The sequence below is a fragment of the Neoarius graeffei genome, chromosome 4 (genome assembly GCF_027579695.1).
Source record: "Neoarius graeffei isolate fNeoGra1 chromosome 4, fNeoGra1.pri, whole genome shotgun sequence".
NCBI classification, from domain to species: domain Eukaryota; kingdom Metazoa; phylum Chordata; class Actinopteri; order Siluriformes; family Ariidae; genus Neoarius; species Neoarius graeffei.
In genome coordinates, this window is record NC_083572.1 from 83,098,644 (window position 1) to 83,125,237 (window position 26,594).

Genomic DNA, 26,594 nt, shown 5'->3' on the forward strand with positions numbered 1-26,594 from the left:
ATCCTCCGTGAACGCGGAAGTTGTTGGTGCCGACCTTGGGGAAAACTAATGGTAAAGCATGGCGAATAAAGAGCCTAATGTGAGTAGCGTACACTCTAAAGTCCTCTTTTATATCGACAAGAAGTGATTTTGGCGTCAAGTTAAGGATATGTTCAGATAAGTTGTGTTTATTTAACAACGTTAGGAGAATGTTAGGTTTTAAACTGTCAAGTAATGAAACCTGTTTGGGCGCTTGATGGCTGCACTAGGACTTTTTAGTGCTAAACAGCATTGCTGACTTAAAATAGTGTGTATTGAGGGATTTATTGTCTAAATTGAGTTGGACATTTGTGTTAATTTATTACAGTGATTCCTCTAGATGATGAGCTCGAGCAGTTCTGTAGTATATTATCGCGCATGCGCACACACACCTCAAGGGGTAGATGGTGCAGCAGTTAGTGCACAGGTTCCTAACCCTGGACCTGGAGAACCATCTTCATGTACAGTTTAACAATTCCCAGCTCACCTGATTCAGTTCATTAACTGCCCTTAATGGAGAGGGGGGGGAAGACCCTCCACACTAAAACATGGAGGAACCTGGGGCTTCAGTTACAGCCAAGGATCTGCTCATGACCTGAACATGAACTTCATAATGGGTGATTGGAAAGGAATAAAGTTATGCTTTTTTTTTTTTTCCTTTTAGCATGACTCTAGTCAGAAGAATAAACCCTAATCGTACATCCTGGCATGTCAACACAACCTGTACGTATAACTGACGTCTTGTGAGTTAGCTTATTTTGTTTTTAAAATGTTCCACACCGGGCGGCACGGTGGTGTAGTGGTTAGCGCTGTCGCCTCACAGCAAGAAGGTCCGGGTTCGAGCCCCGTGGCCAGCGAGGGCCTTTCTGTGTGGAGTTTGCATGTTCTCCCTGTGGGTTCCCTCCAGGTGCTCCGGTTTCCCCCACAGTCCAAAGACATGCAGGTTAGGTTAACTGGTGACTCTAAATTGACCGTAGGTGTGAATGTGGGTGTGAATGGTTGTCTGTGTCTATGTGTCAGCCCTGTGATGACCTGGCGACTTGTCCAGGGTGTACCCCGCCTTTCGCCCGTAGTCAGCTGGGATAGGCTCCAGCTTGCCTGCGACCCTGTAGAACAGGATAAAGCAGCTAGAGATGATGAGATGTTCCACACCAGGGCTAGGCGTCTCTTCTGCTGCAGGTTTTAACTCCATATAAGCACCGACACACCCAACTCGAATTATTTCATTAGATTGTGAGTCTTATTTTCCTTCTTAAAGGAACAGTCCACCGTACTTCCATAATGAAATATGCTCTTATCTGAATTGAGACGAGCTGCTCCGTACCTATCCGAGCTTTGCGCGACCTCCCAGTCAGTCAGACGCAGTCAGACGCGCTGTCACTCCTGTTAGCAATGTAGCTAGGCTCAGTATGGCCAACGGTATTTTTTGGGGCTGTAGTTAGATTACGACCAAACTCTTCCGCGTTTTTCCTGTTTACATAGGTTTATATGACCAGTGACATGAAACAAGTTCAGTTACACAAATTGAAACGTAGCGATTTTCTATGCTATGGAAAGTCCGCACTATAATGACAGGCGTACTAACACCTTCTGCGCGCTTCGGCAGCGCATTGATACGGAGCTCAGATATCAATGCGCTGTCGAAGCGCGCAGAAGGTGTTAGTACGCCTGTCATTATGGTGCGGACTTTCCATAGCATAGAAAATCGCTACGTTTCAATTTGTGTAACTGAACTTGTTTCATATCACTGGTCATATAAACCTATGTAAACAGGAAAAACGCGGAAGAGTTTGGTCGCATCTAACTACAGCCCCAAAAAATACCATTGGCCATACTGAGCCTAGCTACATTGCTAACAGGAGTGACAGCGCATCTGACTGACTGGGAGGTCGCGCAAAGCTCGGATAGGTACGGAGCAGCTCGTCTCAATTCAGATAAGAGCATATTTCATTATGGAAGTACGGTGGACTGTTCCTTTAACCACTACATCACTGTGGGTGGTGTAGTGGTTAGCACTGTCACCTCACAGCAAGAAGGTTCTGGGTTCGAACCCAGTGGCCGGCGAGGGCCTTTCTGTGTGGAGTTTGCATCTTCTCCCCGTGTCTGCGTGGGTTTCCTCCGGGTGCTCTGGTTTCCTCCACAGTCCAAAGACATGCGGTTAGGTTAATATGGGACGGCCTTGGGCTGAGGTGCCCTTGAGCGAGGCACCTAACCCCCAACTGCTCCCCGAGTGCTGTTAGCATGGCTGTCCACTGCTCTGGGTATATGTGTGTGCTCATTGTGCATGTGTGTGTGTTCACTGCTTCAGATGGGTTAAATGCAGAGAGGAAATTTCACAAGTGTGTGATAAATAAAGTTGTGCTTTCTTTCTTTGGCAAATGTTTTGGAGTAAGTTATGTTTTCACCTTTTGTTTGCTGTTCCCAATGTAACTCAAAAAGTTACAAACAGATTTTGATGGGATTTTGACCAAAGGTGAACCATGGGCCAAGGAACAGTTGCTTAGATTTTGATGTGAATCCAGGATATTTTTTTTTGTCCGTTCCCAACGTAACTCAGAGTAGTGAACATTTTGATGTACAGCTTTAGTACTATCCTAGGTTCAAGTGATTTAATTTTGATGTTGATATGTATCTTGGTGGAGGTATGAACTCTATCGGGTACCCTTCTTGTTCATTTAAATGAACAAAGAAATAGTTCTGTGTATGTGCAGTAGAAAACTTTCTCATTGAATATTCGTGTGACGTCATGTTGTCTTGACCACCATGCAATATCGTAAACCATATTCAACACTCCTCCTCCATTGGATAGAGTGACGTAGGATAAGTGATATGCTAACAAGATTGCATGCTATCAAACCAAATGAATGAAACCTGCTAGAAGGGAATAGAACACGTTTTTATTCCATCAACAAAGTGTCCTGTACGTATAATAATGTTTTATTGGATCAGTTTTGAACAAAGGCAGACAAACAGCTAACATACAGCAAGTCATCAGTTTTCCACATTTACACATGGCTTAGATCGGCCTACAAAAATAATCAGGTTCCTACATTTTTAACAGAGATTGTAGCAGACAGATGACAAGTGAATATTTGGTTCAAACCTGCCTTTCCATTCAAAATAAAGTAAACCTGGGCATAAAGGAATATCGACCATTAACATTTTAGAAAGTCCTTTTGCTATATAATTCTAAAACCTCATGATGGATGGGCATTTTTGGAAATACAATCCCCAGTAGAGCCTGTACTACATTTTTTTTTTTTTCCCCAAAAAATGTTATCATTAGACAGTAGTTTCTGTGAGTTTTTAAAAAAAATTAGCATGCATCTGACGGGAGAAAAACAAAATCCTTTTGCGCAGAAGTTCTCAAACGTTTTACAGTCAGGAATCCTTTTAATTTTTTTTTTAAGTACCAATCCCCTCATGAGTACAGATTTATTTTACAAACAAACTCTTCAGAAATTACACACAATAATGATGTGTACAATAGAGGTGCGATGATTAATTGATCCCTGATCTGTCAATCCATTTCAATCTGTGATTCAAAAATCGATTAAAATGTAATGAATCACAATTTACTGACGATTCACTAACAATAGCTCATTTCATCCCGATAACCCTAGATGCATAACACATTTTGACAAATGGCATAGTTTTGATATTAAAAATTTGGTTCGGTATCCGGAGCTGTACATGGACGCAGCCGTGTTTGTGGTTGCTATAGACCCCTTCGCATGTTTGTAAACAAACCAACCGTTGCCAGGATGCGCGCGCTGCCTGGACCCAGAAACAATGGCGCTGCCCATAGACCGGCATTATGAGCTGTCAGATTATGCCAAACAATTGTCGTTACAAGATCGAGAATGCTACATAAATAAGTTAACTCTAACACGTGGACATCGCCTACCGGATCCGCATTTAAAGAGTGGACGGACGATGTTAGTAAGTTCCCTGGTATACAATGGCCAGATATATACTCGCACCTTATTGACAAGACTTCAGTGTACACCCACGAAAAACTTCGTGCCTACAAGTCTTTACACGCATATGATTATGTTGTGTGCGGGCATGTACAACTTGATTAACAATGGGACATTCATATTCATTTTGTTTTAATCAAATTATGCCAGTGATGTGATGGCAATGTGGCTTTAGCTACAACAGCAAATACCAACACTAAACAGCAATTTGCAGGAGGTAATGGCATGAAAGGAATGATGGTGTAAAGAGTGCAGCTAAGAGAAATCAGAGCTGCGTAAAAAGCGAGAGGCAGAGAGCAGAAATGAAACTGAACGGGGCGGGAGCTAGGTTAGAGCAGTCAGCGTAAGTTGGCATTTAGAATGAGGGCACGCAATTTTACCTTTCCATCCTTGCTTTAAAATTGTGATTTTCGGCATACACAAATAATGATGGCACAAAATCTGGACTGCTTGAGTCAAGCGAGACCTCTCCTACAAACAAAATTGCATGCAAAGCTAAGTTAACATGCTAACAATATTCATTACATTGTGTAACTATGACCCAGCTAATCAGACAAACGTTACCAAAGTATTTTGCTACATCAATAAACGAAGACTAGAAAGAATAAAAAAGAGAGATTTAATAAATAGCCTGATCTTACCTGTGATGAAGTGGGCGCTGCAAACCCGCGCATAGTGCTTTCATCCCAGTCTACACGTTTGATGGCTTGTAGCCATAGACGTCGGCGATTTTTTTGGAATGGGTGAGATCCTGCTGGAATTCTGAACATTTTAACCCCATCACTGCTACGATTCTGACACCCGACAACACAACAACTAGGCATCGCTGAGTCTTTTTTGGGTCCAGGCTGCGTGCACAATTTCCGCTTACGTATGAATGACGTTTACTGCGAAGGGGTCTATAGCAATCTTGCCAAATCACCCGTTGCTTTGTGAATGACATGGCAGATGACTCAGAATTCCTGAAGCCACCAGCTTTTAAAAGCCCAGTTTGGCGGCATTTCTTACAATCTCCGTACCTTCTGTACTCTCTGGACAATGAATGAAGTTGTCTCGAGGTGGGATTCACTTTAAAGGGCATATTCTGGACCAATTTGGTTTTTTTTTTTTATATGAAAGTATGTCCCTTTACACACTCATCCAGAAGGGTAATTTTGCACAAGGCCATCTGTCTACAGCAGAAAAAAATAAAATAACAAAACGCGTCTGGAAAAATCCCAAGGGAGTCTGGAGCCAGATTCGTGACGTCGCCTGCGGAAGCGCCAGCAGGCTGCGAGAGCTTTGCACGGTTTCAGTGCACAGCCTGTGTAGACCAAGCGCACCCATTTCTCTCTCGTTGTCCGGTCTTTTGGAAAACGATGAGTACTAATCCCATCAAGATTGGTGTTGCTACACCCTCCTGCGATACATCTGTTAACCATTTTAATAATTACGTGATAACGTTGAAGAAATGTGCAGAAAACCACCAGGTCGTTTCCTCATAAACAAACCAGCGCTGATGTAGGATTCAAAAGGTGGCGTGCCGCACGCGATGTCACAAAAATCAGTGTTTGCGAGGAAATCCAAATGGCAAGTTTTTTCAGAGGTGGACCAATTCGCCTCAAATGGCTTGATTTCAACTGAATTTTTCAGGTATTGCGCAAGTTAAAAATATTACGGAGAATGCAGAATGTTACGGATATTTGACCAAATTTAATATAAAATAGGAGAATTACACTGATCTTACTCCTGAATTTACCCGTGATATGCACTTTTAACACAAGTGACCTGTATTTTTGTGTTTTAAAAGATTGAGACAAAAGTCATGAAGTTTTTATTGCTTTTTTGTTTCCGAGTAGGGGTGGCACGGTGGTGTAGTGGTTAGCGCTGTCGCCTCACAGCAAGAAGGTCCTGGGTTCAAGCCCAGCGGCTGACGGGCCTTTCTGTGTGGAGTTTGCATGTTCTCCCCATGTCCGCGTGGGTTTCCTCCGGGTGCTCCGGTTTCCCCCACAGTCCAAAGACATGCAGGTTAGGTTAACTGGTGACTCTAAATTGACCGTCGGTGTGAATGTGAGTGTGAATGGTTGTCTGTGTCTATGTGTCAGCCCTGTGATGACCTGGCGACTTGTCCAGGGTGTACCCCGCCTTTCGCCCGTAGTCAGCTGGGATAGGCTCCAGCTTGCCTGCGACCCTGTAGAACAGGATAAGTAGCTCCAGATAATGGATGGATGTTTCTGAGAGTTTTGCGATTTGAAAATTAAAATGTGCTAAAAATGATTGAACTGTGGTACATTCATAGTTACATTCAAAGTCAGTGGAGTGACTGGAGTCTGAATAAAGACTGCAAAGGCAACACGACTTGTTTGTTTTTTATTGCTCGACATTTCTAGCCTGACAGTTAACAGAATATTGACACTGATTTGCATCAGTTATAAAATAAAGGACAAAAAAAAATGTGAATCGTGATTCCGATTGGATCGGAAGGTCAAAATCGTAAATTGAATCGTGAAAAAACTGAATAGTCACACCTATACTAGTCTAGTTTACAATAAAAATTTTTTGCTACTTATTAGAGCTTTGTGTTTATTTTCCTCTTGAATTTCTGAAGTTTTCATCCACTTTATATTATTTATAGCTTTAATAATGATTGGTTGTGGTTTCCACCACCTTACCGAACCCCACATTGAGAACCATGGCTTTTGCAGATAAGATTGCCTTCCCCAGCTCTAGATGTGTCAACAGAAACCCTAGTAAAAGGAAGCTAATGTGACCCGTACCTTTCAGTTTGAAGGTTCTTACTCATTCCTGCTGGTTTTGTCAACTCCAAATCAGGAAGCATAGCAGTTTTCACATCCATTTAATGTCTCTGAGCACAGATAGTCTGCATGCATCATGGAGCTTAACAGCTATTCCTTTTTTTCCTTCTTACAATAGTTTTTTCAGCATTTGAGGGATTTTGCTGGTCGTATGTCCTCTGGCCCTCGAGGTGCAGGGACTGGACTGAAGTTATTAATCGGCGCTGGTGCACTTGCTTATGGACTCAAAGAGGCCACATATACAGGTACTGCCCATGTCTATGAGCTGTCTCATCATTTGTACACTGTATGGCCAAAATTTTGTGGACAACTGACCATCACAACCCTACATGAGCCTTCCTCAAACCATTCACAAAGATGGACGCTACAATTATATAGGACGTCTTTGTATGCTGTAGCATTACAATTTCCCTTCGCTGAAAATCAGGGGCCCAAGCATGTTCCAGCATGACAATGCCCCTGTGCCAAAGCAAGCTCCATGAAAACATGGTTTGCCAAGGTTGGGATGGAAGAACTCAAGTGGCCCTCTGAACACCTTTAGGATGAACTGGAATGCTGACTGTGGCCCAGGCTTCTTCATCCTGACCTCAGTGCCTTACCTCACTAATGCTCTTGTGGCTAAATGAGCACAAATCCCCACAACCATGCTCCAAAATCTAGTGGAAAGCCCTCCCAGAAGAGTGGTGTTATAACAGCTAAGGGTGACTAAGGCCCTGTCCACACGGCAACGGATTCAGGTGAATCTGATAAAATTGTTTATCGTTTCGGCCTGGCGTCCACACGGCACCGGCGTTTTGGGTGCCCCAAAACGAAATCTTTTGAGAATGGGTTCCAGAGTGAAAAAATCTGGCAACGGCGCCATTGCGAAGTCGTCTGGATGAGTAGAACGGATTTGTTTACGATGACGTCACAACCACATGACTGTCAGTGCTTCACGCCGGGTAGAAGTGTAACGAACTCGATGCGAGTTGTCAACAAATCCTATAACTTGGTTCATGAAACGCGCTTACAAAATATTTTCACTGTGAATATTTATTGTGTAATGGTGCAAAGTGAGAGAGAGAGTGAGAGAATAGCCCTTAGGGCAGAGTCTTTAGTCCAGACACTGCGGAAGCAGTATAACCAAAACCGCGCACCGCCCGTGCGCTTTCCAAAAACAAAAACAATCCCGCCAGCAAACATAGGGAAAAAAAAAAAGGAGCGATCTCACCTCTTCAGATGTTGGTTTAAGTCCGACAATACATTCCTCAAAAAGGGCGTAGAAGAACAAAGTAATCCATCAACGTATAGCATTCAATTTATTCCGGACCATTAAAGAATTCTGGAGGATATCAGAATGTTGGCGTACCGGCTTCCATCTACCCCCATTCATTCCTCTTTCCGCGTCTTTCGTTTTACGCTACTGATTAATAATCAAAACTTTGTGGCTAATGCTACAGAAGAAGGGGTTTATGCGCATGCGTCTACTTCTATTGTTCTGGTGTCTCCGATGGGACCGTCTTACAGCGCACGTAGTGGTGTGGCATGTATATTGCATCGTTTTCAGCAAGCGTTGCGTTGCCATATGAACCTGATATTTTACTGATCCGTTGCCCATGTGGACGCGATATTTAAAAAAAAAAAATCTTGTTGTCGTGTGGATATAGCCCAAATCTATAATGGGATGCTCAAAAAGGACATAGGTGTGACGGTCAGATATCTGCATACTTTTAGCCATATAGTGTGTATATTCTAAACCCTTTCAGTGCTTTGAGATGTAAGAACAGAACATACGGGGGGAACAAAAACAAGAAAGCCTTGACTTTTTTTTTTTTGGGCCATGATCCAATGCTTATAAAAATGCACCTCTTTTTTGGCAGCGTTTCATCATATAACCCTAAATTAACCCTAAATCAGAAAAATTTGGTACGGTATGTTGAAATTGAATTTAAAACAATAATTTGTAAATAATCTTTGACCTGTATTGCACTCAAAACAACACAGCAGCACATTATTTGATGTTTTACCTAATGAATTTTGTTTCTTTTTCAAAATAAAACACATTGGAATTTTGATTCTTGCAACATATTTCAAAAGCGTTAAGATGGTAACACATTTACTACTTTGTAATGTTGCTGTTCCTTCTCGCAACACTTAAAAGATATTTAGGGACTGAAGACACCAAGTGATGAAGCGTTTCAGGTGTTATTTTGTCCCATTCTTCCTGCAAACAGATCTTAAGGTGTTAAACAGTACAGGGTTGTCATGTTCATGTTTTTTGTTTCAAAATTCTCCGCGCATTCTCTATTGTGGACAGAGGGGACAGGCACCCTCGTCTTCCGCAGCCATGCCTTTGTAATGTGTGCAGAATGTGGTTTTGCATTGTCTTGTTGAATTATCCCTGGAAAAGATGTCTTGAATGCAGCATATATTGTTCCAAAATCTTGATGAACTTTTCTGCATTAATGCTGCCATCACAGAAGTGTAAGCTACCTTTGCCAAGGGCGTTGACACAACCCCATACCATGACACACCGTGGCTTTGGACTTCTTGCTGGCAACAATCTGGATGGTCCTTTTCGTCTTTGGTCCGGAGCACACAGTGTCCATTTCTTCCAAAAAAAGACTTGGAATACTGATTCATCTGACCACAATACACGTTTCCACTGTGTGATGGTCCAGTCCAGATGCCTCCGAGCCCAGAGAAGTCGATGGTGCTTCTGGGCACAGTTAACATAAGACTTCATTTGTTCACTGTAAAGTTTTAACTGGCATTTGTGGATGTAACTCCATATTGTTGTCCTTGACAAAGGTTTGCCAAAGTAATCCCAAACCCATGTGGTTGTATCAGCTATAGATGAATGGCGGTTCTTGATGCAGTGCCATCTGAGGGATTGGAGATCACAGGTGTTCAGCTTAGGCTTGTGCCCTTGACCTTTATGCATTAAAATTCCTACAGATTCATTGATTTGTGTAATGATATTATGCAACGTAGAGCAGCGTTTCTCAACGTTTTTTCAGTCACGGCACCCTTCAGAAGTATGCAAATTCTTAAGGCACCCCCATATAAAATATACGCAGTCACGCTGACCATACGCTGACCCCGGCAGTGACGTTGTGACATGGGAAAGGGGGCCATGAGACAAATTTTGATGATGCATGAGGCAGCGATGATCTGCATTAGTGTAACTATCGTTTTTTGGAATTTTAATTTATTTCAATGTTAGAATATGTAATTTTTTGACGGCACCCCTAACGAAGCCAGACGGCACCCCAGGGTGCCGCAGCACCCCGGTTGAGAGAGGCTGACGTAGAGGGTGAAATATCCAAATCCCTTCATAACTTTGTTTGAGGAACATTATTTTTAAACAGTTTCAATAATTTTCTCATGTATTTGTTGACAAACTGGAGATCCTCTGCCCATCTTTGCTCCTCAAAGATTAGGCCTTTCCTGGATACTGACTTTGTACCAACTCATGATTATAATCACCTGTTTCAAATCATAATTATTTGTTTTACCTCATTACTAGCCCTACCGACTAGTGGCCTAGTGGTAGCGTGTCCGCCTCTCGATCGGGAGATCGTGAGTTCTATTCACGGTCGGGTCATACCAAAGACCATCATAAAAATGGTACCTACCGCCATCTGGCAAGGCACGCTGCAATACAGATGTGCATGGGGAGTTAAACTCTCGTGGTTACCAGAGGACTAGCCCCCCACTGTAACCCTAGCTATGTAATAGGTGAGAGGCCGAGGGCTATGGAAACGGAGATCGGCGCCGCCCGATGCGCCACATACAGGTTGGGCCTGGTTAGTACTTGAGTGGGAGACTGCCTAGGAATACCAGGTACTGTAAGGCGTGGGAAGGACTTTGACTTGACTTTGATTACTAGCCCTAAATTGCCCCATCTCAGCGGTGTGTGGGTTTTTTTTTTAAATATGTGTTGCAGGCCTGAAAAGTATGAATGGTTGTATATTAACAAATGAAATGAAGTTGACCAAATAAAACATGAATTATCTTGGGTTCATGCTATCTGCAATGAAATACAAGTCAAAATGAATTTAGAAATCACTACTTTCTTTTTTTATTTGCATTTTCCATACTATCCCAACTTTTTCTGATTTGAGGTTGTACTGTACGTTAACTTGTAATCTTCTGGTTTTGAACACGACAGATTGGTGTGTCTGTTGCATCATCATGTCTTCTATGCAGATCTGTGGAGAGGTGAACATATTGGTCAAAACTAACGGATATAGTCACTAACACTAACGCGTGTTTGTCCTGTAGTGGAGGGTGGTCAGCGAGCGATCATCTTCAACAGAATTGGTGGAATGCAGATGGACACTGTCCTGGCTGAGGGGCTACACTTCAGGTAGTGGTTGTACAAATTACACTTTTAATTAATTTTAATACTCTTGTTGATTGTATATTTATCCACCAATCAATTCTCTGATCTCATGAGTTTCCCCCCTTCTTGCAGGATACCATGGTTTCAGTACCCCATTATATATGATATCAGAGCAAAACCATGCAAAATTTCCTCTTTGACTGGAAGTAAAGGTATATATTATTCCAACAATGTCATTTATTTGCCTTGTTCTGATATAGACATGCAGTCATCTGATCATCCCATACCTGCCTTATAATTAAAGAAATACACCAACCTGGTCTTCATATACTGTAGAGCGGTGTTTCTTAATCTGTGGACCGGTACCGGTCCGTGAGAAGATTACCATCGGTCCGCAAGCCTGCCTCTGCACTAGTAGTCAGTATTATAATTTCAAACTACTGGTCACTGTCAATCAGATTATGTAGAAGAGCAATTGGCTGGCTCTGCTCTCAATGCTTTTGTCACGCCCCCCCCACACACACACACTCTAGAATGTTAAGCGTTCTCGCCCATACGAGGTTGCACACTTGCACTCACTCACTCACTCATTCATTCATTCATTCTGTCCCAAGTCCAGTCATTCGCACGCACACACTTTATGAGAGCAATATCATGGCATGTTCAAAGCAAGCTACTCTTGACTCTTTCTTTGGAAAGCGCCCGTCTGACAGTGCAGAGACACATGAGCCAGAGGCAAAAAAAATATCGCCCATTCACTTGCAATTACGACCCATCATACATGCAATTCGGCTTTATTTCAAGTGATAGTTGTCCCCGAAACCAATCTGTGTTATCTGCCAAACCATGCTAAGCAACGAAGCTATGAAGCCATCCAAATTACGCCAGCATTTGGAAAATAAACATTCACATCTCTAGGATAAATCAGATGATTTTTTTCAGAAGAAAACGTGATGAATTGGCCACCCAATTTTCAAACTAAAGTGTTGAAAAGTAATTTGACTGAGAATGAAAAGCTAACAAAGGCATCATACATGATTTCACACCACGTTTCCAAATGTTCGGCACCCTTCACAACTGGGGAGAAGCTAATTATGCCTTCGATTGTTACTGCTTGTAGTGAGGTGTTGGGTCGGGCTGCTGCAGCCAAAGTAAAAGAGATTCCTCTGTCAAATGACACGGTCTGTCGTCGAATTGACGATATGGCGGCAGACATCGAAATGCAAATTTTAGAAAGGGCGAAGTCATCTGACTGGTTTGCCATTCAATTGGATGAGACCATGGATCTCTCTAACTTGGCTATGCTTCTGGTCTACATCAGATATGCTCATGAGGGCCGGTTTCATGGGGATTTTTTTGTTTTGTAAGGTGCTTCCAGGGACCACAACCGCTGGAGAAATATTCCGTATGCTTGATGGGTACATCTCTGGGCATGGGTTGATATGGGGGCGTTGCGTCGGTGTCTGCACAGATGGGGCAGTGGCTATGACTGGCAGGCACAACGGAGTTGTTGCTCGGGTAAAAGCCGTTTCACCATCAGTGCAGGCAACGCACTGTGTTATTCATTGAGAGGTACTTGCCTCTAAACGCCTGTCCACAGAGCTTCATGAAGTTTTAAATCAAGTGGTCAAAATAGTGAACTTCATTAAGGCCAATCCGACAAATTCCCGTCTATTTACAGCTCTGTGTGATGAGATGGGTGCAGATCATGTTCATCTGCTCTTGCACTCTGAGGTTCGTTGGCTGTCATGGGGTAAAGTGGTGAACAGAGTGTATGAGTTGAGGCATGAGGTTGAGGCATTCTTGACAAATAAACAGTCCAATCTTGCTGATCACCTGCGAGATCAGTCTTGGCTTATAAAGGTAGCTTACCTTTCTGACATCCTGGACCATTTCAATATGCTAAACCTGTCGATCCAAGGCCAAGCGTGTGACATTTTTCAGGCCAATGATAAAGTCATGGCTTTCAAAAAGAAGCTCTCAGTCTGGACCAACAGAGTTAATAGAGGTGTGTTTGACATGTTCGGCTGTCTGTCGTCTCTGGCTGATGAAGGTGTGGATTTGGGGCAGGTGCAGGCAGTGATCGTGCAACACCTTACCGAAACACTGCGTCATTTTGATTCATACTTCCCCTCAAAATCCCATCTCACGGAAAAGCAATGGGTAAGAGATCCGTTCACCAACCCAGAAACGAGCGCTCTGCCACCTGTGGTGCAGGATAAACTTCTGGAGCTTTCGTGCGATGCTGGTCTGCAGTCGAGATTTGGTCAACTTTCTTTTTCTGAATTCTGGCTGTCATGCTGCGATGAATATCCCCAGCTGAGTGAGATGGCAGTGAAAACACTCATGCCTTTCCATTCAACATACCTCTGCGAGACCGCATTTTCACAGCCACAAAGACAAAATACCAAAACAGGCTCAACTCAGAAAACACGCTCCGAGTGGCCTTGTCACCGTCTTCCTCGTTTCGACCTGTTAGTGGCAAGAAAGCAGGCACATCCTTCGCATTAGAATGCTGACTTTTCTTTTACCAAAGCTCTGTGGGTGACTGGGCCTGTCATTTGAGGTTAAAAGTCAGCACGTAGCCTACGTTCAGTTCTCCCTTCTTCATACTGGGACTGTGTAATCAGTCAGTATTAGGGCTGCAGTGGGTCTTTTAGGTTTCTCGGTTTGAGGTCCCATGTTTCTGGTAGACCTTTTTATAAGTGTGTGTATGTTATTGAGGCACTGTTTGGCAGTGCTTCAAGTTCAAAGGTGTAGTTTAAAAAAAAATCTAAAACACACAAGTAAAAAAAAAAATCTTGGTTTAATGGTTCTTACGCAAATGTTAATAATAATAATAATAATCTCATCATCTCTAGACGCTTTATCCTGTTCTCCAGGGTCGCAGGCAAGCTGGAGCCTATCCCAGCTGACTACAGGCGAAAGGCGGGGTACACCCTGGACAAGTCGCCAGGTCATCACAGGGCTGACACATAGACACAGACAACCATTCACACTCACATTCACACCTACGGTCAATTTAGAGTCACCAGTTAACCTAACCTGCATGTCTTTGGACTGTGGGGGAAACCGGAGCACCCGGAGGAAACCCACGCGGACACGGGGAGAACATGCAAACTCCGCACAGAAAGGCCCTCGCCGGCCACGGGGCTCAAACCGAGAACCTTCTTGCTGTGAGACGACAGCGCTAACCACTACACCACCGTGCCGCCCAATAATAATAATAATAATAATAATAATAGTCAAATTATTGGGCCTACATATCAGTATATTTATGTAATTTGGCAATAATCTCAAAGCCAAAGCACTTCTGTTAGTTTCCCTTGTTTAATAATAGTTTAGGCCAGGGCTTTTCAAAGTGTGGGGCGCGCCTCCCCTAGGGGGCGCCAGAGTTCGGGGGGGGGGCGCAACGTGAGGAAAAATAAACCAGAATAAGTTACTATTGCGGACATTTAGCGAACTTCAGCTAGCCTTTGCCAGAGACAAAATGGATCGATTTTTAGTACCTAAAGCTACAGTGAGTGAGGAGACAGAGTCTGGGCCAAGCAAAAAAAGAAGGAAGTAAAGTTAAAGTTTGGATTTTCGTGGACTGGATCTGAAGATGCTCCACTGCCACAGTGTGTTGTCTGCCAAGAGGTGCTAGCTAACGATGCTATGAGATGTTTAAAATGTGTAAAACAAGATGTTTTTTTTTTTTTTTAAAAAAAGCACAGATGTTTAAAATGTGTACAAAAGAGGTTTTAAAAAGCACAGATGTTTAAAATGTGTAAAACAAGATGTTTTTAAAAAAGCACAGATGTTTAAAATGTGTAAAAAAAGAGGTTTTAAAAAAACACAGATGTTTAAAATGTGTACAAAAGAGGTTTTAAAAAGCACAGATGTTTAAAATGTGTAAAATAAGATGTTTTAAAAAAAGCAGATGTTTAAAATGTGTAAAAAAAAAGTTTTAAAAAAGCACAGATGTTTAAAATGTGTAAAACAAGATGTTTAAAAAAAGCACAGATGTTTAAAATGTGTAAAAGAAAAAAAATAAAAATGTGTACAACAACCATTTTTTTAAAAATACGAATGGAACATTAAGTATAGCAACAACAAAAATCGTAAGGGGGGGGCGCTGTTGTTTATTTGCTCTCTGAGGGGGAGCTGACTCTCCCACACTTTGAAAACCCCTGGTTTAGGCCTAAGCAATAATAATAATAATAATAATAATAGGCTTACTGCTACTACTAAATAATGATAATGGCATATCTTTGGACAGTTACTGGTCATTTGGCAATTTTCTACAATTCTGCCAATGCACTCCTGTTAGGTCTTATTTAGCCAAAATATTGTTATGCTGGTATAAGCCTGCTACTTGTAACAAGTACTACTAACAGAAATAAATAATAATAATGGGGCGGCACGGTGGTGTAGTGGTTAGCGCTGTCGCCTCACAGCAAGAAGGTCCGGGTTCGAGCCCCGTGGCCGGCGAGGGCCTTTCTGTGCGGAGTTTGCATGTTCTCCCCGTGTCCGCGTGGGTTTCCTCCGGGTGCTCCGGTTTCCCCCACAGTCCAAAGACATGCAGGTTAGGTTAACTGGTGACTCTAAATTGACCGTAGGTGTGAATGTGAGTGTGAATGGTTGTCTGTGTCTATGTGTCAGCCCTGTGATGACCTGGCGACTTGTCCAGGGTGTACCCCGCCTTTCGCCCGTAGTCAGCTGGGATAGGCTCCAGCTTGCCTGCGACCCTGTAGAACAGGGTAAAGCAGCTACAGATGATGAGATGAGGATGTCCAAGACTTTTGCACATGTGTGTGTGAGAGAGAGAATACTTTTTTCCTCTATCGGTTACATTTTTAGATATAGCTAATGAATGTATACTTTTTTGTAAGTACAATTTTGTAAAGTCAAAAGATGATATGCATGTAAATTTGGATACATGTACTAGAAGTGTATTAAATAACAAAAAAAAGCATTAAATACTTATTTTCCTCATTTTCTATTTTCACTGTATATCCACTTTATAACATATTTTAAAATGTATTTTGTCTTCACGCTGATTGTTTTCCTTGTGATCAGACCTTCAGATGGTGAACATTGCGCTGCGTGTGTTGTCACGGCCCTTGGCCTCCAACCTTCCCTACATGTACCAGCATCTGGGGGTGGACTATGATGAGCGTGTCCTTCCTTCCATAGTCAACGAAGTCCTAAAGAGTGTTGTAGCCAAATTCAATGCTTCACAGCTCATAACGCAAAGAGCTCAGGTTAGGCAATGTTTATAGACACCTCTCTCTCTCTCTCTCTCTCTGATCATTTCCAGCAGTGGCTGATCTAAACTGGCATATAATCTTCTGGATCATAAGACGGGGCTTGATCATCCAGTAAACTGATCAAGGTTGTGTTAGTTCACAGATGACTAGATGTTTCAATACCTTTGGTAAAATGGTTTCCTACGTGAGTATTTGTTGAGATGGTGAAAAAGTTTTGTACATTTCACAGGGGTTGTCAGGTGGGCACCCCCCTTCTCAGATGATTTGTTGATTTAAGGCCATTCACATGTAATATCACACAAACATGTCGGCCTAATGCAAACGGAACCGTACAGGCTTTCTCAGTGACTGAAGAAATCTGCTAGAAACTCACTGGTGTGGTGTTGATTCATAGCTGTTCAAGATGTCTGGGTTTAATCATAGTTGTGGCATTTGATTCCAGATACCACCCTGAGACATGAAAAACAGAGAATAGGGTTAAACCGAAATTTTTAGTAGGAGTAGTCATACATAAATTAGCTATTAATGACAAGAAAAAGAAAAAAAAAAACCTCGACTTCATTTTCATGCTTAGTTCTTTGTTCCCTTCTGCCAGTAATTTCATGTAACGTTTTCCGACTTTAACTGAATTCTGATTTTTGTGCCATCAGGTTTCGTTGCTGATCCGTCGGGAGCTGTTTGAACGTGCTAAAGACTTCAACATCATCCTTGATGATGTAGCCATCACAGAGCTGAGCTTCAGCAGAGAGTACACAGCAGCTGTCGAGGCCAAACAAGTTGGTACGTAACACGCTGATATGCATAACAGCAGCTTTTTATTAGCACTTTTAGTGAGGGATACAGTATAAAGGCATGCATGTTGAAAATTAAGACAGTCTTGTTGTCCTCTAGCCCAGCAGGAGGCACAGAGAGCTCAGTTCTTTGTGGAAAAAGCTAAGCAGGATCAGAAGCAAAAGATTATCCAAGCTGAAGGAGAGGCCCAAGCAGCCAAAATGGTGGAAATGATTTCCTCTATGCAAATTTAATATCATAATATAATATAATATGAGCGTACCTAGGATGTGTTTAGTACAGATATATGTATATGATATTATTTCTGGTTGTTGTTTTAGTTAGGAGAGGCAGTCACAAAGAATCCTGGATATCTAAAACTCAGGAGAATCCGAGCGGCACAGAACATCGCTAAAACAGTATGTCAATCCCTAATGATTTATTTAGACTCTTATCCATCATAATGCTGTGCAAAGTTTAATGTTGATTTACTCTTAAAGGAACAGTCCGCCGTACTTCCATAATGAAATATGCTCTTACCTGAATTGAGACGAGCTGCTCCGTACCTATCCGAGCTTTGCGCGACCTCCCAGTCAGTCAGACGCAGTCAGACGCGCTGTCACTCCTGTTAGCAATGTAGCTAGGCTCAGCATGGCCAACGGTATTTTTTGGGGCTGTAGTTAGATGCGACCAAACTCTTCCGCGTTTTTCCTGTTTACATAGGTTTATATGACCAGTGACATGAAACAAGTTCAGTTACACAAATTGAAACGTAGCGATTTTCTATGCTATGGAAAGTCCGTACTACAATGACAGGCGTACTAACACCTTCTGCGCGCTTCGGCAGCGCATTGATATCTGAGCTGCGTATCAATGCGCTGCCGAAGCGCGCAGGTGTTAGTACGCCTGTCATTATAGTACGGACTTTCCATAGCATAGAAAATCGCTACGTTTCAATTTGTGTAACTGAACTTGTTTCATATCACTGGTCATATAAACCTGTGTAAACAGGAAAAACGTGGAAGAGTTTGGTCGCATCTAACTACAGCCCCAAAAAATACCGTTGGCCATGCTGAGCCTAGCTACATTGCTAACAGGAGTGACAGCGCGTCTGACTGCGTCTGACTGACTGGGAGGTCGCGCAAAGCTCGGATAGGTACGGAGCAGCTCGTCTCAATTCAGATAAGAGCATATTTCATTATGGAAGTACGGTGGACTGTTCCTTTAAAGGTCTACTAAGGTAACAATGTCAGTTTTTTCACTATACAGTGCCTTGCAAAAGTATTCATCCCCCTTGGTGTTTGTCCTGTTTTGTCACATTACAAGCTGGAATTAAAATGGATTTTTGGAGGGTCAGTACCATTTGATTTACACAACATGCCTACCACTTTAAAGGTGCACATTTGTTTTTTTTTTATTGTGACACAAACAATAATTAAGATGAAAAAACAGAAATATGGAGTGTGCATAAGTATCCCCCCCCCCCAAAAGTCAATACTTTGTAGATCCACCTTTTGCTACAATTACAGCTGCAAGTCTCTTGGGATATGTCTGTATTAGCTTAGCACATCTAGTCACTGGGATTTTTGCCCATTCCTCAAGGCAAAACTGCTCCAACTCCTTCAAGTTAGATGGGTTGCGTTGGTGTACAGCAATCTTCAAGTTATGCCACAGATTCTAAATTGGATTGAGGTCTGGGCTTTGATTAGGCCATTCCAAGACATTTAAATGTTCCCTTTTAAACCACTCCAGTGTAGCTTTAGTAGTATGTTTAGGGTCATTGTCCTGCTAGACTGTGAACTTTCGTCTCAGTCTCAAACCTCTGGCCGACTCAAGCAGGTTTTCCGCCAGAATTGCCCTGTATTTAGTGCCATCCATCTTTCCTTCAGTCCTCATCAGCTTTCCTGTTCCTGTAGATGAAAAATATCCCCACAGCATTATGTTGCCACCACCATGCTTCATTGTAGGAATGGTGTTCTCAGGGTGTTGGGTTTGCGCCACACATGGCATTTCCCATGATGGCCAAAAAGTTCAATTTTTGTCTCATTTGAACAGGGAATCTTCTTCCATGTGTTTGGGGAGTCTGCCACATGCTGTTGAGCAAACTCCAGATATGGTTTTTTTTTTTTAAGCAATTACTTTTTTTCTGTCCACTTTTCCATAAAGCCCCACTCTGTGGAGTGTACAGCTTAAAGTGGTCTTATGGACAGATACTCCCATCTCCGCTGTGGATCTTTGCAGCTCCTTCAGTGTTATCATTGGTGTCTTTGTTGAATCTCTGATTAATGCTCTCCTTGCCTGGTCTGTGAGTTTTGGTGGTCAGCCTTCTCTTGTCAGGTTTGTAGTGGTGCCATATTCTTTCCATTTTGCTATAATAGATTTAATGGTGCTCCCCGGGATGTTCAAAGTTTGGGATATTTTTTTATGACCCAACCCTGATCTATACTTCTCCACAACTTTGTCTCTGACCTGTTTGGAGCGCTCCTTGGTTTTCATGTTGCTGCTTGGTAGTGTAGCAGAGTCAGGGTCCTTCCAGAACAGACTGATTGATTTATACAGACATCATGTGACAGATCATGTGACACTTTGATTGCACACAGGTGGCTCTTAATCAACTAATTATGTGACTTATGAAGTGAATTGGTTGGACCAGCTGTTATTTAGGGGTTTAATACGAAAGGGGGTGAATACTTATGCACACTCCAGATTTCTGTTTTTTCATCTTAATTATTGTTTGTGTCACAATTTAAAAAAAAAAATTTGCACCTTTAAAGTGGTAGGCATGTTGTGTAAATCAAATGGTGCTAACTCTCCAAAAATCCATTTTAATTCCAGCTTGTAATGCAACAAAACAGGACAAACACCAAGGGGGATGAATACTTTTGCAAGGCACTGTACATATGAAATAGTGTATTAATGAGATGCAACCCTGACTTACGGACAAACCCGAACGCTTTACCTGTAAAACGAGGCTGACGCTATGCGTTATATCACACTTGTATGGAAAAAAGGCGGAAACACTGCCGGAAACACCCGAGCTGCTTTCCGATTGGTTTCCGTAAGGTGTGACGTCACTTACAGTACATGGCCATATTCGACAAAATGGACGTTTATAGAGTTGTTTTAGTTAGTCATTACTGAGGCTTTTTTGACAACACTAAATCAAAGCAAGACACCCATCATACAAGAAACATCAAGCTGCTTAGCTGCATCAGCAGTTATAATGTGTATGCCCAAAGGAACTCAAAATAACGTATCTGCTTAATAAAATGTATCACGCTTAATAAAAAGTTAGGGAAGCCGTTAAAAAGTGTTTTCTTACCCTTTGAACTTCTCTTTTGCGGACTATTGACCGTGTTGTCAAATTTGTCTTGTCTGCTTTTTGGCTGAAGATTGTGGGAACTGCATCTGGATTCAGCACTGGCTTGTACAGTATTCCTAATGCCTGGTGCATCCAAGTTGTTTGAGTGAAACAATTTTCTTCAAAATGTTCCAAGTGCACGAGCTGCGAATGTGCTGTTTTTGCACCCAAAGAACCATTCCGGTCAGCCCGTGAGAGGTCTGTCCCTGTGCGGCAAATGACATTTATCCATTGCCTTCCCAAAGGACAAAAAACCGTAAGAATTAATGCAGGCTAGTTTTTTCACTTCTGCCATTGTTGTATCCTCCCACACAACACCTGGATCCAACCATTACCTCAAATAATCTTAAAAAATAAGAACGCAAATGATCCTCACTGTTCTCACTTCTCTCAATTATGGCGGTGTGTACGGTACTGTGAGTGACGTCACCTGTCGGGAGCTTATGAACATTTCTGATCATCAACCGAGCAGCGATAGCGTGTAAAATATGCGAAAGTAATTGGCTAACTAAAGTCGTTTACTATCATAAACGGTCAGAAAATGGGCTCTTAGGTGGTTGAAAACCACTATTTGTTTGTTTCGAATAAGAAAAATGGGTAGGGTAATTGTCATCTTAGGCTACATCCACACGACAACGGCAACGAGATTTTATTAAAAAAAATATCGCTTCCACATGGGCAACGGATCAGTAAAATATCAGGTACATATGGCAACGCAACGCTTGCTGAAAACGATGCAATACACATGCCACACCTCTACGTGCGCTGTAAGACGGTCCCATCGGAGACACCAGAACAATAGAAGTAGGACGCATGCGCATAAACCCCTTCTTCTACCTGGCGTGAAGCACTCTCACGAACAAACACACAACAAGAAGATGGCTGCGACTACACGAGGAAATCGTGCCTTCTGTGTGTACAAATTAGTTTTATTAGTGTGCATAGTTTTATATAACTTAATTTTCTTATTGTGTGTGAACATTTTGAAAAGCATTTTTATATAATTTATGTAACTTTTTATATTGTGTGTGAACATTTTGAAAAGCAGTCTTATCCAATAAAAAAAGAAATTCAAGAAATGGTTGTTACTTGTTTATTTAAAAGAAAAGCTGTATACAAAAGTGAATGCAATGCAGTGGTTCATACAAAACAGCGAGAGTGCTGCTTGTTCTAGTCATGTGGTTGTGATGTCATCGTAAACAAATCCGTTCTACTCATCCAGACGACTTCGCAACGGCGCCGTTGCCAGATTTTTCCACTCTGGAACCCGTTGTCAAAAAATATCGTTTTGGGGCACCCAAAACGCCGGAGCCGTGTGGACACCAGGCCAAAACTATAAACAATTTTATCAGATTCACCTGAATCCGTTGCCGTGTGGACAGGGCCTTAGTTGGCCTTTAAGCTTTTTTCAGACATTCCTTTTGACCATATTTTTTGTTTGACCAATGTTTAGCTAGTACTGGATGATCCAGTGTTTACAGTTTGCTGTTTGAAATGGTGTGGGTTTTTAATACTGTATGCTTGTCTGAATGCTTTTTCTCCTGTGTTTCAGATGGCAGCTTCCCAGAACAGAGTATATCTGAATGCAGACAGTCTAGTCCTGAACCTCCAGGATGAGTCATTTAATAAGTATGTTTTTGGTCCATTTCACACTATTTTAGTCATCTTTCATAGTTTATTTTCCCAAGTTTTACCAAAGTTGCAGAATAATTTATTGAAGATGCCCAATTCCAGAGGTACCCCATATAAGGTTGAGCAGATGAGCTGATCAGACCAAATGTGAATGAAAAGTTATGTTTGCTTCATGCTAACTTTATCGAGGTGAACTTTGATCATAAACCTTGAGTTTTTGAAAACAAGAAGGCGGGACTGTTTCCTCTTTAGTCGGTAAAAACAAATGGAGAGGCCACTAATTATTAAGACGTGATGGTCATGTTGAACGTTTGAAACTCGAAAATGTTTTTATACTGACTCGATAATGTAGAAGTCATAAAATAGAAATCTGTAACATCTGTATGAGAAGAAATAGGGTGCCTAAGACTTTTGCACAGTACTGTAAAGCAGCAGTTTGCTGAAATTGTACATGTGCATCAGGTGGATTTGATTTTAGAAAGAATGTTATCGAGTAAAAATTTTGTCTAGATGTACACCAGCACAGTTTAAAAAAAACTTTCATGCAAGTCTTAGGCACCGTATTTCTTTTCATACAAACGTCATGTTGAACTTCTGCAATGCAAACGTGTTTTTTTTTTTTTTAATAAATAATAAACTGTGCTAGGGCACATCTAAAATTTTTACTCGAAAACATTCTTTCCAAAATCACATCCACCTGATGCATACATATAATTCCTGCAAATTGCTGTACTATGCAAAAGTCTCATCTCATCTCATTATCTCTAGCCGCTTTATCCTGTTCTACAGGGTCGCAGGCAAGCTGGAGCCTATCCCAGCTGACTACGGGTGAAAGGCAGGGTACACCCTGGACAAGTCGCCAGGTCATCACAGGGCTGACACATAGACACAGACAACCATTCACACTCACATTCACACCTACGGTCAATTTAGAGTCACCAGTTAAGCTAACCTGCATGTCTTTGGACTGTGGGGGAAACCGGAGCACCCGGAGGAAACCCACGCGGACACGGGGAGAACATGCAAACTCCACACAGAAAGGCCCTCGCCGGCCACGGGGCTCGAACCCGGACCTTCTTACTGTGAGGCGACAGCGCTAACCACTACACCACCGTGCCGCCCGTGCAAAAGTCTTAGGCACTCTATTTCTTTTCATACAGACGTTGTTATAGAGTTCTATTTTATGACCTCTACATTATGGAGTCAGTACAAAAACATTTTAGAGTTCCAAACATTCACTTTCCAGCACAAAATTAAATGTTACAAGAATAAAAAAAAAAAGTTTGTATCTGAGCAGCATATTACATAAGGGAGCACTTTTCAGAGGGCGGCAGGGTGGTGTAGTGGTTAGCGCTGTCGCCTCACAGCAAGAAGGTCCGGGTTCGAGCCCCGTGGCCGGCGAGGGCCTTTCTGTGCGGAGTTTGCATGTTCTCCCCGTGTCCGCGTGGGTTTCCTCCGGGTGCTCCGGTTTCCCCCACAGTCCAAAGACATGCAGGTTAGGTTAACTGGTGACTCTAAATTGACCGTAGGTGTGAATGGTTGTCTGTGTGTCAGCCCTGTGATGACCTGGCGACTTGTCCAGGGTGTACCCCGCCTTTCGCCCGTAGTCAGCTGGGATAGGCTCCAGCTTGCCTGCGACCCTGTAGAACAGGATAAAGCGGCTACAGATGATGAGATGAAAATGCAAAAAGTGCTTGCTGAGCTGTACCAGAACAGCTAACATGTTAATGCTAATATGCTAAAAGCTAGCAGGCTAATATGCGAATGTTAACGTTATCAGCTAGCATGCTAAAAGCTAGCATGCTAGCATGCTGATGCAAACATGTTAACAGTTAAGCCTAGGTCACAACTGGACGTCCGATTTTTTGGCCGTGCGATTTTTGGCGTTTCCCAAATCGCTGTTTTTTTTTTTTTTTCTTTCATGGAGAAAGACGCACGTTGGCCGTAAGTTTGTCTTGCAACCTGGAAAAAACGTAAGCGCCCGTAGAGTTTGTTTGACATGACAGAACCTCTGCGGCCAGTCTATGGCTCGAAAATCAGCACGTCACACGCGTGCCCTCCGTGTGTTTCTTGCGTTTTTTGCACGTAGACCGGCCGTAGGAGCACGTACGGCCGGTTGTGACCTAGGCTTTAGCATTCTGACATGATGATGATGATGATGATTAACATGCTAATTGTTAGCATGCTAACACTCTAAGGTTAAAGTGCATATCACGGATAAATTCAGGAGCAAGGTCAATGTAATTCTCCTATTTTATATTAAACTTTGGTCAAATAGCTGCCGCATTTTGTGCAATTTTTTTACCTTGCGCAATACCAGAAAAATTCAGTTGAAATCAAGCCATTTGAGGCGAATTGGTCCACCTCTGAAAAAAACTTCACATTTGGGTTTCCTGGCAAACATTGATTTTTGTGATGTCACATGCGGGACACCTCCTTTTGAATCCTACGTCAGCGCTGGTTTGTTTTTGAGAAAACGACCTGGTGGTTTTCTGCAAATTTCTTCAACGTTATCACGTAATTATTAAAATGGTTAACAGATGTATCGTAGGAGGGTGTAGCAACACCAATCTTGATGGGATTAGTACTCATTGTTTTCCAAAAGACCGGACAATGAGAAAGAAATGGGAGCGCTTCGTGTGAGGCACCCGGAAGCCGAGGACCAAAGCAGAGCTGAGAAAAAGACCAAGAAAATCGGCAATTCACAAGTTGACTGTTGCCAGGGTAAGAACAAATTCTGACCTCTCCATTATATTCTTCATCCAAAGGTGAAGTAACATTGCGCTCAGGTGACATTCCATATTTCAATGCAAAATCGCTAGCTGATAAACTTGGTCTACACAGGCTGTGCACTGAAACTGTGTGAGCTCTCGCAGCCTGCTGGTGGATCCGCACGTGACGTCACGAATCTGGCTCCAGACTCCCTTGGGATTTTTCCAGATGCGTTCTGTTATTTTATTTTTTTCTGCTGTAGACAGATGGCCTTGTGCAAAATTACCCTTCTGGATGAGTGTGTAAAGGGACATATATATTTAAAAAAAACGAAAGTGGTCCAGGATATGCACTTTTAATATGTTAACAGCTAGCAGGCTAACATGCTAATGGCTAATATGGTAACCGTTAGCATGCTAACACGCTGAGGGTGACATGCTAACATACTAATATAAGAGAGCACTTTTCAGATTAAAAAAGAAAGCCTAATGAAGGCTACTGGGTTTTGATGCAAAATGAAGAAGCGAGTGTGGCAGTCAAAGTGTCCAGAAGAACTGTGGCTGGTTCTGTAAGATGCTCAGTAAAACCTACAGCTCATTTCCTTATGAAACTGCACTCATTGTACCTGAGACTACTATTTTTTTTTTTTTTAAAGCAAAGGGTCGTCTCACACCAAATATTGACTTTGTTTCATTTATTATGGCTTACTGCTGTTTATAGTATTCTTTTAATGTTAAAACATTTAATTATTTTTAAGCCATTTTTGGTCTACAGCATTTCTTCACACATGCCCAAGATTTTGCACAGAACTGTAGATGAGTTCAGCCACTACACGTTTTATTTTATAATTTAACCTGTGAGCATGGAGTTGTTTCAGCCACTAACATAAGCGAGGGTTTTTATGCTAATTTTTTTTCCCCCTCCCTGTTTACCTGCTTGGATTTTCTTCTTTGCAATATTGGTACCTCTGATATTCAGCTCTCTTGTGACAAATAACCTTGATCCCATTAAATAGTACGTTTTATAATGCAAACAGTGTTGTTAAGGGCCCAAGCCAGAAATGTCATCTTTATGATAATCTAACATGATGCTCATTTAAAAAGACATACTTGTACTGGCATCTTTTTATTCCAGTAAGGCTTATGAACGGCAATATTGAAATATTATCTGATAGTAATATTAATATTTCTGTTTTGTTTTGCAGATTGTCCCTGAATAAAAAGAAGTAAGCAACCCAGAGAGCACTTTCAGTGTGTGTGTGTGTGTGTGAGAGAGGTGGTGTGTGCGGTGATCTCTGTCACTGCAGGGATCACAGTCTTCAAGTGCCATGTTCTGTGTTTCAGAGAACTTAATCCAATAATGACTTTGAATTCGTTATGCACGTTTGTCAGTACAGATTCAACAAGATTTATTTAATGAAGTTCACTCATGGTTATTTTGAGTCCTTTTTCAGCTGTATATTGCAGTTCTATGCAACATAGAGATCTGTTATGAAATTCTTAATTTAATGCCCCCTCCCCAACACCACTTTGCTGATTGTTGCCATCAAATGTATTATAGTAATATTTATTATCAGATCAAAATCCACCAATTTTCTGAAAAACACCTACTGTCTTTGCTGTATCCTTGTGTGACTTGGTCATGAAAGGACAGTGAAATAAAATCTGTGTTCAAAATGGGATTCAAAAGATTGTGTTTTTGTAAGACTTTATCCAAGATAAAATGGTCAGTCCATCAAAAAGATGC

The 26,594-nt window shown here is 42.0% G+C and overlaps 1 protein-coding gene across 2 annotated transcripts; it reads left to right on the top strand.

Moving 5' to 3' along the window:
• On the top strand, positions 1-26,594 carry phb2b (prohibitin 2b). 2 transcript variants are annotated; one of them, XM_060919860.1, is made up of 11 exons: positions 17-79; positions 683-741; positions 6,912-7,038; positions 11,060-11,144; positions 11,253-11,332; positions 16,182-16,366; positions 17,023-17,152; positions 17,264-17,367; positions 17,485-17,562; positions 22,057-22,133; positions 26,053-26,594. In XM_060919860.1, exons 2-11 carry the CDS (start codon positions 727-729, stop codon positions 26,075-26,077), a joined length of 906 nt encoding a protein of 301 aa, XP_060775843.1. In that variant the 5' UTR covers positions 17-79; positions 683-726; the 3' UTR covers positions 26,078-26,594. The 2 variants fall into 2 exon arrangements, with proteins under 2 accessions (XP_060775842.1, XP_060775843.1); XM_060919859.1 differs by lacking the exon at positions 683-741 and having other exon boundaries at positions 1-79; positions 26,053-26,588.